General features: G+C 40.1%; 1 protein-coding gene across 1 annotated transcript in view; it reads left to right on the forward strand.

The window, feature by feature from the left end:
• Positions 1–13,487, forward strand: part of HECTD2 (HECT domain E3 ubiquitin protein ligase 2) — a 1,329,650-nt gene that overhangs the window by 833,567 nt on the left and 482,596 nt on the right. Inside the window, exon 12 of the mRNA XM_044056649.1 lies at positions 4,637–4,744. Within this exon, the coding sequence (XP_043912584.1) occupies positions 4,637–4,744 (108 nt within the window). The remainder of the gene's footprint in view (positions 1–4,636; positions 4,745–13,487) is intronic.

Consider the following 13,487-nt stretch of genomic DNA (forward strand, 5'->3'; position numbering starts at 1 on the left):
GTGCAAAGAAAGGTATACTTAAAGTATACTTAAATCAGTTTTTGTCAGTTGATTTATGTAGGTGAATCTCAGCAGCCAACCACTCGGAAGATGAGCAAAATGATTAAAAAAATGTGACCAGCACAGATTATAATGCAAACAGAAACCCCCAGGCTAATTTAACACAGGATTTCAAAAAGCAGCCTAACAACTTTCAGTGCATCCAGATGGCTACACTTTTTCACACTTCAGACAACTAACTGCAGCTAGAGACAGGGAGTATTATCTCCCTGTATTGTATTATATATAACAATTATCTACAAATTTCTAATCTTAAAATAAGTGCAGAGAAAAGTATACTTAAATCAGCTTTTGTCAGTTGATTTATGCAGGTGAATCTCAGCAGCCAACCACTCGGAAGATGAGCAAAATGATTATAAAAATGTGACCAGCACAGATTATATTGCAAACAGAAACCCCCAGTCTAAGTTAACACAGGATTTCAAAAGCAGTCTAACAACGTTCAATTTATCCAGATGGCTACACTTTTTCACTCTTCAGGCAACTAACTGCAGCTTGAGACAGGGAGTATTATCTCCCTGCATTATATTATATATAACAATTATCTACAAATTTCTAATCTTAAATAAGTGCAGAGTACAAATCTGTATGCTGCTTAACATAAAATTTGCATACATAATTATGTAACCCCACCCACTCCAATGGAATTGTGGGTTACCAACTTTCAAATGCAAACTGAAGAACAGACAACCAAAATATGACCCCAAGGCCCCCTGCAGCCATTCCAATGTCCCATTACCTGGCGATTATGCCCCATTTACCATAAACACTAATGTGCATACTGCTTTACTTCTACAATGATTTGAATTTTATTTTACATTTTATAGCACAAACACTAATAGACATCTGCTAACCAAAGCAATACAGTCCCACAATGAAAATAGACTTAGCATTAAAACTTCTTTGCCCTTAAAACTCACATTCATTGAAACAGCATTGAAACCCACATCCAAAGCTAATGCATCTGGCCAGTGATGGAGAAAGATTGCCTTTGGGCTGTTTTCAAATCATAGGCCCCTTGTACATGAAACCTAAAACATACATGAGTTTTTTGATACACTTTTCTGACTTTATTAAATTATATTCCTTGTATAATACAGCACACTTGTTAGAGTGCATTTTATATTTATTGTTTCAATGTTTTCCAGTAAGCAAGGAAGCAAAATGTATGAACCAATAATGACAAAACTTCTCAGTTCAGAATATTTCCATCATAAAAGTCTACTCAAACTTCTACAGTCCACCAGTATTAGTAAATATGCACAATCTCTGGAGAAGTAAAAGTCATCTAAACTCCATGTTAGAGATCTGTAACTAGGGTGCTCCTAGTAAGCAACTTTATATTTCATTGTTTCATCTACAAGTAAATGGCCTGTTGCCCTTGAAGAATAAATTGCCTATGTTTCACATAAAAAATGATAAGCTAGTAATATTTCAATAGGGAATGGATGGAAAACTGATAACAGGTTCATAGTTACTAGGTATCTCTGCCAAAGGAGGACATTCTCAGGACTGCAGTGTCCACCCCCTTTAAAAGTATAGAAGTATAACACAGTACAGTATCAGCAGTCCATCTACAGACTGTGGGATTAAGAAGCTATGCAGCTCAACTTACTACTTCAGATAAGAAGCTATGCAGCTCAACTACTTCAAATAAAATACATTGTTAATGCAGCAGACAGTAAAATAAGATATGCAGCTCAACATCAAATAAAATAAATCGGCAGCTCAACTTCAAGTAAAATAAATTGTCGTTAATGCAGCAGACAGTACTTCAGAATGCAATTCAGACTGCACACGTGTGTTCCACTTCTGAACAGCAGGCTGGCTGCATATAGAACATCTACAGGGTATACATTTTATAATCCAGCTGCTGTCAATAATAATAATAATAATAATAATAATGATAATAAAAACTCCATACAAGGGAGCACACTACCTCTCCATGTCATTCACCTCATGAACTAAATCCACATAGAAGAGAACCTTCAACCAGGTACTAACACTTCCTCCAATTCAACTGATTGCAATAAAAACAAAAATAATTTAACTGCCAATAAAACCCCTTATGTATCAAGACTAATTATGCTTACATTTCTAATAGCCAGCAAATAACCCACCACTGAATATTACAAACTGAAGCCATCATAAAGTGCCAGCTTGTTTATTGAAGTAACTGCTTTAAAACCAGTGCAAATCACACAACAGAAATGCATATATGTAACCACAGAACACAACACTGAAAATGCGAGCAGCACGCAAGCTAAAATCAAAGTTTCAGAACTCTTTGCATATAACTCCTCTCCTGAAACTTGCATACAAGCAATCTAAGGATGCATAAAATAAAATGCCACCCAGGATCCCCAGTTAATAGTAATTAATCCCTCAGACTACTTGTCTCAGTATAAGGCTTTAGCTAATGATAACGACTGCATTCCCAGGCCCCATCAGTCATCTACAGGGAATGCAGCAGCAGTACAGCAATAGGTTTGTAGCAGCTCAGTGCTTGCATTGGCAGCACATACGGAATGCAGCAGCAGTATGGAAAATAAATTTGCTTTACCTGAAAAGAATGGAATGTATAGCAGGCTAGCAGCTCAGTATTCACGTTCAGGCTTCAGTTCTCATCTGTCCCCCACATTCCTGTAAACTCGCACTCATTGACAGAAACAGTCAGTGTTGCTGCTCAGACTTCTAGTCTGTCCCGCCAACCCCTCTTGTAACAGTGCAGTCCTCAGCTGATTCAAACTGGCTGGATGAATCTGACATCAATGTGCATGCCTCCGCATGATGATGTCAGGCTGGGAAAAAAAATAACCATGAAATTCGGAAATTAAGGGGTGCCACTTGGGAATCATGGCACCCCATTATTTGGACCTCAAAAACCAGGGAAAACTGAGAGATTCGGTACGGTTGAGAGGTATGATAATTGCCTCATTGAGGTTTTCTTTTTTATCTTTTGCTACTGCCTTTGTAGGAGATTACATGTCCTTCAAGAAAGGCAAGTACCAGTGTGGCAGACAAATCCCACATAAAGACTCTCACTATCAGTGCCTTATATGCTTGGGGCCTAACCACAACCATAAGTCTTGCCCTCTCTATCAGGCATTTGTTTCTAAGACCCTATGGAGCTCTCTTTCCTCTCTTAGCATCTGCCTTGAAAATCAGAGGCTTAAAAGGTTAGAACTCAGTGTTATTTAGAGTGTGTAGGGGCCTTCTGCTGAGCCTGCAAAGAAGGCTAAGAAACTCAAGCCTGTTACATCAGCTGTGCCTCCCTTTCTGAATGTCTCTCTCGAGACAAATGAAGGTCTGGAGGTCCATATGGATACTGACTCAGATTCCTCGGTGGGTACCACTTTGGAGACCATCAGGGATTCAGATACTTGCATGTCCTCAGTGGTTTTGCAGATGTCCACTTCAGACAGACAGGGGGAACCTAGGCTCACTGTTTTGGAAGGACCTCGAAGTATCCCGCAGTTCTTAGCCCAGGAGGGTGTTCCAACAGTGGGTACACAGGGTAGGCCTACATCAGGCCCCTCCACCTTACACACACCTGATGTCCACCTTAAAGAGAAAGAAAAAAACTAAACATATTTCTGTCCCTCAGGAATCATCTGACTGGCAGGCCTTTTCACAAGGCCTGTTTAATGCTTTCATCGCTTTCAGGCCTCTCTCAGGGGTCTCCCCTTTTATATTTTCCCCTCACAAAAGAGTTAGGGAACAGGTTCTTTGTGTTTCTGATTTATTTCTCTGTGGATACTGTGATAAGGAGGCAGGACAGCAATTAATGTACCTGTTCACTGATTTTTAGTCCCCAGCTGTACTTTTTTTCTCAGTATGTAGTAACAGTAATGCTGCTACTGCTGATCAGGATAATAGACATTCTGTAAGAGATTAGATCAGTTAAACAAATGTGTTACTTTGCATCATAGCTTATTAAAAATAGTGATCTGACACAGACAAATAAGTCTCTCTTATTTTTGAAATACCCCTTCATTCCAGAATCACTGCAGATGTCAACTAATTTTTCTTTTCCCAGACAGGGCAATCTGTCTGGAGGGTTGTTTTGTCAGTGATTTAGTGAACTTGCTGTGGTAAACTGCCTATATATATATATATATATATATATATATATATATATATATATATATATATATATATATATATTACATTTTTACATTGCCTTATGTTCAAGACCAATAGTAAAAACAGTAAGCAGATAACTAATTCACTTACCTAGTAAACATATTTCAACTAAATCTTGATTCTGCAAACTGAATTATATCCTTTCTACACATTGATCAGTCTAAACATTTTAACTTATTGCTTATTAGCCACCCAAAACCTAGTATGGGTTCTATCCAGTTTTTAAAAAGGATTAGACTGTAGCCATATGCTAAGAAATTACATAAAAAGGCCATCTCAGTGTTTCTGGTAGCTTTAAAGGAATGTGGTTTCTTACTGAACTGAGAATGGCACCTTTTAAGGGTTATGGAAGCTTGCTTGTCTGTTCAGTTGTACTGAAGTTTATTCAGTTAAAAATACGCAATTTCTTTTCTCTTTTTTTTTCATTCAGCAAAGCCTTGTGGATAAAGTATCACGAAGACAACGACCTGACATGAACATGCTTTTCTTGAATGTTAAAGTAAGAAGAATGCATCTTGTCAGTGATTCACTTGATGAGGTATGATATGGAACATATGGATATAGCTTGGTTCAGCTAGTGGGGTCAAGTACTGGAGGAAGCAGAAGGAAGATGGAGAATGATACTGTGTGTTTGATGTCTACCTGACCATCCCCTTGGGGGTGGGCAGATGGTCTGGCCTGCTATAAATCTAACACCTGATGCAAGAGATGTAGCAAAGGAAGCAATGATGGTGCATGTCACTGTAACTAGAGTCATATAATCTCAGTTTTGTAATCTCACTTGAGGCTATAGTATACTTTAGGAAGTAGACAGTAGAACTCTGTAGCCATCTACTACTGCATAATCTCACTCTGAAACACAGACTACATTACCAAAGAACTTGTCTATCAACCTAATCCGGCAGGCACCTGGTAAGGCCTGCAGTCCATCATCTTGGCCTACATACTAGCCTGAGAGTTGGATGTGGGCAGGTGATTGTACTCTGCATGGACTAGTTCACCCACACCATTGTACATGATTTTTATCTGGTGATTTACAGAAGACATGATGATTTACCTGATAACAGCTGTGTACTTACTTGGTTTGGACTGCTGAAAACCAGAGTAAATACTGCATAGTTAAAACTCAGACAATAAATATCATCAGGGTCAATTCTCCTCTTTTATGTACATGCTGACTGTTAGAACATGCCAGTACTACCTCATTAACCAAAAGGCGTGTTCTAGCATCAAAGGGTTCAAGACAGAACATGGTTGTTCAGTTACTGGGACTATCGCGAATTTTCTGGTATTTCTTGCAAATTTTGCTCACTTTATCCTGAAGCTGTGACATGAATATTGTACATGTTTTCCTTCTTGCTTACAAGGATTTCAAGATGATCATACAAGAGCTTAAATGTATTTAAATATTCTATTAAAATGTAATTTGGATGAATAGATAGGTAACCACAAATTCACCCCTGGTTAGCATGACTGTTTCTCATGAATAGGGGAAACATGCGAATGGTTCAACATATCCTTGTTCAGCTCATCCCTGAGTTATTTGTATGCAAAATGTAAGGGCTAAAACTACCTTGGGAATGTAAGTCTAGACTTCTTAAGATCCTCACAGGTCAGTAGCTTAGTACATATGAACCTGTAAGAGCTTCTAAGATTAGAATTGATAGTGCTACTTTAGCCTGCTCAGTCCATCCAGTACTGTTGGATATTGTTAAAAATATCACCATGGCCCGTCTTTTCAGCAGTGACTCAACAGGAAGATATAGTTTCCTGGCATGCCACTGTGTAAAGGAGTCTCTACACCGATCAAGGCCAGGGCACCAAAGCTAAATATGTAGGAGACAGTTTGTTGAGACTAATAGACATTATTTTCTCTTTGGAAGATCATAGTAATCCTGATTTGTGTATAGCTAATTAGATATGCATATGTAATAAGGATAAAAGATCTACATCTAGCTCTATCTCTAGGTATATATAGAGTCACTCACACACACACACACACACACACACACACACACACAAAGGGTGTCAGGCTGAACGCCCATATGTAGGGTATAGTGGTGTGTGCCCTCTACAAAAAATCTGAAGCTTCAGCTGATGTATTCATCTAATGCTTCAGTGATTGTGACTGTCATGAAAAGCCCACAGTCCACACAGCACACTTCAGGTCATGCTTTCTCGGTTCTTTGGCCCAAACTGTGAGAATCACAAACCCAATTAACATACAGGATAAACAGGGCAGGCAAGATTAGATTGTGACACAAATGGGTGGGTAGTGAATTACAGAGGAAGATGTACAAGAAGAGAGAGTGGCCTATTGTCAGGAAATTGTTGTGACAACAAACTTGGGATGAGGAATACAACAGAAAGATAGTAATTTCAAAATGTGTAAGCAGGTAACTAAAATGTGTGCCATTTCCAGTAGCACTGATCCTCTTTATCCTTCCTAGTATGAAGCCTTAATTCCAGTAAATAATCTTCTTCTTTCAGCTTTTCCCGGTTAGGGGTCGCCACAGCGGATCACCTATCCGCTCATGATTGGCAGTGGAGTTTTACGGTGTCTAGTTGCCAGCCTGGCCCCCAACCTTCCATTTGAAGGCACACACATGCACACACTCACACCTAGCGCCAATTTAGTGTGTCTAATCCACCTATAGCATGTCTTTGGGATGTGGGAGGAAACCAGAGCACCCAGAGGAAACACATGTGACCACAGGGAGGACATGCAGACTCCGCACAGAAGGCACTCCAGCCAAGGATCTAACCGGCGAACCTCTTACTGTGAGGTGACGCCGCTAACCGCTGCACCACCGTGGCCGCCCGTTATGTACATTATTAAACAACTGAAATAATCCAACATAAAGCTTCATTATCAGTAACTATATGGGTTCTGGCATCTAAATACCTTCTGTTAAAATAAATAAATAAATAAAGGGCTCTTAAGAAATTCCACTGAATAATACAAATCTATAATACTTGCACCCACAGATGCATTAATGTACTTTGACCACATACATTGTGACCAGCACAGATACTGTTTTCTAGGTAAGTTATATGTATAAATGGGACAATGACAAAACAATCCATACTCACACACACACACACACACACACACACACACACACACACACACACACACACACACACACACACACACACACACACACTCACTCACTCACTCACTCACTCACACACACACACACACACACACACACACACACACACACACACACACACACACACACACACACACACACACACACACACACACACACTCACTCACTCACACACACACGTAATAATGGGGGAAGCATCAATATCCAACAAAGACAAATCACTACAAATACATGGAGAAGTTGCAACAATGACATATGTAACAAGGAGACCCTATAAATCATATAACACAGAGACGTACAGAGCATTTTTCTTTGAGCTTTCCCCATTGTGCCTGCCAACAATTAGACACCATTCGACTACTCTTGAGTCTGTTTGCTCATCCAATGCGTTGGGGGAATCACCAACATCGAGGGTATGAGCTGCAATGAGGGGTCGGTCATGGAAAAATTTGTGCCTTCATTTTCATTTGCAGATGCTGGCTATGAGGGCATTTCTATTTAGGTCCAAACTCCACACCTTGTAGCTGATATAGACACTTGCATCTACATGAAGGGCCTACCGTCCCCTTCCCTCCCATATGCATGCACCTACTGTCATACTTAATGAGAGTTAGCATCATGGGTCTGATGGCACCAATCCTACATTCCCGCTTTTTACACTGCATTTTCAGTGCCTGCAAGCATTTGCTTACTGGTGATGAGCAACAGAAAAAAGGCACCACTCCCTCCCCCCATGATGGGTGAGCCAGCACTGATCACTCATTCCCAGCTTCTCATCACCCCAGTTTTTGTTTGAACCAGGGTCTTTTGGGTCACTGTCAGGGCTTTATCCTACTATGCCACAGTGCTGGGCAACTTTGCTGTTTATACTAATATGACTATCATTTTTCATGCAGTGAAATTAAAATATGTGCAAATTGAATATGTACTCAATGGTAAATAATGTGCATTGGTCAAAGATACGTCCACAGGGAACAGCAAAAAACTAATGCATTAATCACCATGCTTGGTGCTTGTTCCTGTAACATGACAGGCATACATTTCTCAGTATGGCTTGCTATGTGTCTCCCATACCCACGTTAAACTTGTATGTAACATCTGCTATTTGCAGTTGTCGCATACACTGTGCATAGTTCAAAATGTACTCATACATTAATGTAAACTGTCCAATATGCTTACAAGCCTACTTGTGCATGTGAACATGTATAGTTAGAACCTTCTGACTGCAAATGTACAAGTCTAATACAAGGTAGGCAAATAGCAATTATGACACAAGACAGAATTTACTTGCATATAAAAAACAGTTGTATTTACATGCAACTGTTTGTTACCTGAGATGCACAACATAGACATGCCTGTCAGCATCTTTGAGAATGTCAGCCATGACACTTGATATGTGTAGCCAAAGCACATTCTTGTCACAGATGTATACATAAGTCAGAACGTACAATGACATCTGATAAATGTAAAAGTACAATAGTAGAGCCATCATACCCCACTCAACAAGGTATATGTAACAAGAGGCTTATCTATCCCATTTTTCCCATACAGTGACTGCTGTAGATTTGTGCTGTTTAATCCCACATGTAAAACAAAGCAGCAAAAGTAGGCCATTCTGTCCACAGGGTTTAAGTCACTGGTGAAATATGAAAAAAACTAAAGCACTGCACACAGTATACATGTCCCTCTACTACAAAATGTATATCCTGACAATGTCAATCAGGGCCAATGATGATGTGTATCAGTTGCAACATACACTACTCTGGGGGCATCATATGCTTCCTGTAGTACAATGGTGTACCATTCTGTTGTTTATGTATGATATGAGCCACACAATTAAATTCATAGCACATGCAGCAGTCAACAAGTCTGTATATGTACTGTTCAGTGTGTCTGACCCAATAAATTCTAGTATGAACACGTTCTTGGTTTTCAGATGTGAAATTATTGCAGCATGATCTACATTAACCAAAATGTGATAAAGCCAAGTATCATAACCAAAATATAGCAACACAATCCTTATGTGTATGCATTCATTATCTGAATGGATGGGGCCCACCATCATAGCACAAATATCATCCACAGTACATCATTAAGTATAGATCCAGGTTTATATTTTAGAAGAAATGTCTCAGGTGGGAGTGTCTTACATTTTTCTCCCTTCTACCTAGCTGGTTGGATCTTTTCTGTTGTGGTTAATAACACTGGTGCCGCACCTGAAAAGGAAAAGTGATGATCCTTGTCCATGATCAGAGTTCATGAGCAAGATACTTCTAGGTGTCAGTCATTTGGAAGAAACCTATTCAGTCTTTAAATTAATAATTCTCAAACTGCTTCAGTAGGGGAACAGCAGCAGGGTCTCCTGTTGTGATAACGGAGCAGCACAAGTCTCAAGTATCTTCTGACTAGCAGCAGCTATCTGTAACCTATGGTTGATTACTGTGATATGTTGAGAATAAAGCAGCATAGTTACAGATTGTGCCATATACTGATGCACCACTGGGGATTTGATAAGCAGGGAAAATGTTAGTGTTTTGTTGAAAAATTCTAAATTCAGCCCACAACTGTCGATATGTCTGAGAACACTTGCAAGAATTAGTGCCATCCACTCAGTACTGTATCTGGTTGCTGCCATTGTGTATCAAAGTGCATGCGTGTTTTAATGTATTTTCTAAACATTCATTGTGAGTTCATAGATTCATATGTGTTTACTAGGCTAATGACCACAAGGGCCTTTTTAAGCCTAGCCATACATCCCAAATCTCTGACAAATTCTGATGCCCTTGATAAGTGTAAGCATGGGCCTGGGGGACAAACAATTTATAGGTTACCTGTATCTATTAGAGACTTAGGTGCCAAAGCAGGGATGAATTTCTGTTTATCCATCCAATTGTCCTAGTTGCACTTGAATTGGGCTAGGGAGGAACTCTTTTCACATGGATGCGGAGCCTGTTCCATAGACAGAGTAGTCTCTAGATACATACCTATCTCTCCAGCAGGTCCTATTTGTATCACAGGCAAAGTTTAAGTCTTTAGAATGGGTAATTCTGATGCTGTTTGTTTTGTGGATATGCAGGACACCCATCACAGCGGGTCTGATAATGCCCTGTATACCAAGCATAGATCTCCACTCAAAAGCCTATAGGAGACAGAATACAGGGATAGAGGGCTTTGAGTCGGTCTGCATAGGACATTTTACTTACACACTGTATTCTTTTAGTGAGGCACCTCTGTGGATGTTCCATTTGTTGGATATGCCTGGTTAGTTACATACCAAGGGAGACACTGTACTCAGTGATAGGTCTGATGAATGCTGAATACAGTGGAATAATGGGTCTGTATTGTATGATCGAAACTTTAGTCGAATAACTAAAGCTCGATCACTAAATGGCGAAGTCCCAAAGCTATGAACAGCAGTTTCCACACAAGGAAACAATGCCGTTGTCCCATCTAAAAGAAAAAAAAAAAAAAAAAAAAAAAAACATTAAACATAAATCAAATAGGGGGCTTCACCCCCCCCCCCAACTAAATATACCAACTCTGAGATTGCTCCACATTGTAGAAAGGGCAAAATCCATATAACAGCCAAATTAATTGTTTCCCTGTGTGGAAACTGCTGTTCATGGTTTTCGGACTTCAACATTTAGTGATCGAGCTTTAGTTATTCAACTAACTAAAGTTTCGATCATATAATATAGACCAGGAATAATGACTTCCTTGGAGTCCCTGACTACTGGGTCAGCTGTAAGGGGTGTGTTGTCACTATGATAGTTACCAGGGATGGAGGACTTCCCAAAGGACACTATAATGCATTTCTTGGCATTTAGTTTTAGTCCATGGCTATGACACCAGTTGTTTTTGTGTCAGCCCCTCCTGGAGAACATTTGCATCAGTACGATATTCAATGACAGCTCCTAATTATATATGATGATATTTCCTGAGGGAAGGTTGAGGGGGAGAAAGGGATAAAGTTGGAGCTGAAGTTATCAGCTGGGAAGTTTGCTACATCTTCTGGCTCAGTATAGGTGGCTCCATTTACAATGAGCTCTGCACTCAGTTGTGTATTGTCTTTGAGTTTGTGGACATAGCTAAAGAATGCTTTGTGGTGGTTCTTGGCCTGAGAGGCCAAACCTACCTCAAATTTAGCTTTGGTAGACTTTATTTGTCCTCTGAGTTTTTTTGCTTAGTTTGAGAGTGCTTTTATCCAGCTGGGTGCTGCACCTCCTAATTTTTGCCATGATTTTCTTCCTCCTGTTATACAGCCTATTGATTTTGTAATTCCACCAGGGTGTCTTGTCTTTTAAATTAGTTCTGTACATCTTCCTGGTGGGTACAGCTGCCTCTATGCAGCTATTAATATACTTCTACAGGATTTCTTTGAACAGGTCTGCATAGGAAGCGGTGTTCTGAGGGTTTATGGGGACTTGATATTTTGCCAGGTTCTCACTTTATAGCAGGAGGATAGCCTAGGAATCATTCCTGAATATTCCATGTTTAGCTGGGGGTTCATGTTTTATTTTTACTTCAAAGGAGACCATTTTGTTGTCTGACCTTACCAGGGAGGACAATACAGTAGGGGGTGTACAGTAGTCTCCCATATTAGTGAGGACCAGATCCAGTATGGCTGCACCCCTTATTGGTGTATTGACTGTCTGGTCCAGGGAGTTTGTGTTTACAAAATCAAGGAATCTCTGTGCATGTACATTTGGCATTGTATAGGATTTCCAGTTAACAGTGGGGTAATTAAAGTCACCCGTGAATGTGGTATTGGGTTAGATGGTTAATGTTTCTAATAAGTTTAAATACACAGTATGGGTTTCCTGGGTCATAGAGGGGGACCTATAGCCTGCAAGGAAGTGGTACTGGATTTTATCTATAGTGATTTGAACATGGAGCAGCTCAAGTGCATTGTCCTGTTTGACCAGCCTTGAAGTATATTTATTTCTGATGTAAATGGAGACACCTCCACCTTTAGTCCCTGCCTGTGAAGTAGCTGGCCTAAATGTATGGAAGGCATTATAACCTTGCTCTGTTGGTATGCCCTCCATGGGTTTAAACCATGTCTCAGTGACCCCACAGACATCAGCATTCTCTAGATTAAAGAGAGCTTCTAGGGAGTGGAGTTTTTTGTTTAGACTCCTAGCATTGAGCAGTAATACCTTTAGATTTTCCTGGTTTTAATTTGCTACGTTGGAAGTACTTTCAGTTTGGCATTGCCTGAAAAAGGCACTATGGGGGAAGACAGTGTTTTAGCTAATATTTTAAAGCCTGGAGGGGGCAGGTGCAGACCATCCCTGGCAAAGCAGCATGGTCTGTTGACCATCTCCTTCCCATGCTGACAAATATTGCACCCTATTAGAATAACACCCGCACTAAGCCAATTATTGAAGTCAATCACCTTTTGTTCATATTGTGGCATCATCTTTGGAGAAGGCAAAATGCTGCTCAGAGCTAGGCTCATACCAGCCTGAGAAACACATTCTGAGAGCTCCATGATGTCTCTCTTCATATAGTCTAGGGAGGTGCTTCTCAGGTCATTTACTCCCACATGGACTTATGAATGAGTCATATTGATAATTATGGTCTAAAGACCTGAGTGCATGCATAATGTGGCAGATCCCAACCCCTGATAAGCAACTGACTGTAACTTTCTCCTTACTCAGCCTGGTGAGAGGGACATCAGTTTGTCTCACGATGGAATCTCCAATGACTAGAACATTGGATTGTGTGGTGGCTTGCTTTATGGGCTTAGAGCTACAGGGTCCATGAGATGTAGCTCTCTGTGTTGATGTGGGTGTTGTTTTGAAAGAGCACATTTGGGGCTGCTGAGGAAATTTATTATGTGTACTGTGTCTAGGAAGTCTTTGTGGTTTAGGAAGGTTACATGTAAGTGCCTCAGCATGTGTGTGTCGCTATGTCTGCTTTGAATTGTGCGTGATGGGTGCAGCATGTGTACTAACAACCTTATTGACATTAGAAATACTTTTATGTGAGAGCTTTATCTCCAGTGACATTGTGTAAATACATCTGTCACATAACATATCAGTTTGTTTGAGAATTAAGTGGTTGTAAGAAACATGAGGCAATTTCTACATTGCCTCAGGATGCCCATATCCACCAAGCCAGTAACGAAGACAGTAGTAAAGTTCATATCCATGGCAACAG

The sequence above is a fragment of the Protopterus annectens genome, chromosome 14.part0 (genome assembly GCF_019279795.1).
Source record: "Protopterus annectens isolate FY-2018-M chromosome 14.part0, PAN1.0, whole genome shotgun sequence".
In the NCBI taxonomy this organism is placed as follows: domain Eukaryota; kingdom Metazoa; phylum Chordata; order Ceratodontiformes; family Protopteridae; genus Protopterus; species Protopterus annectens.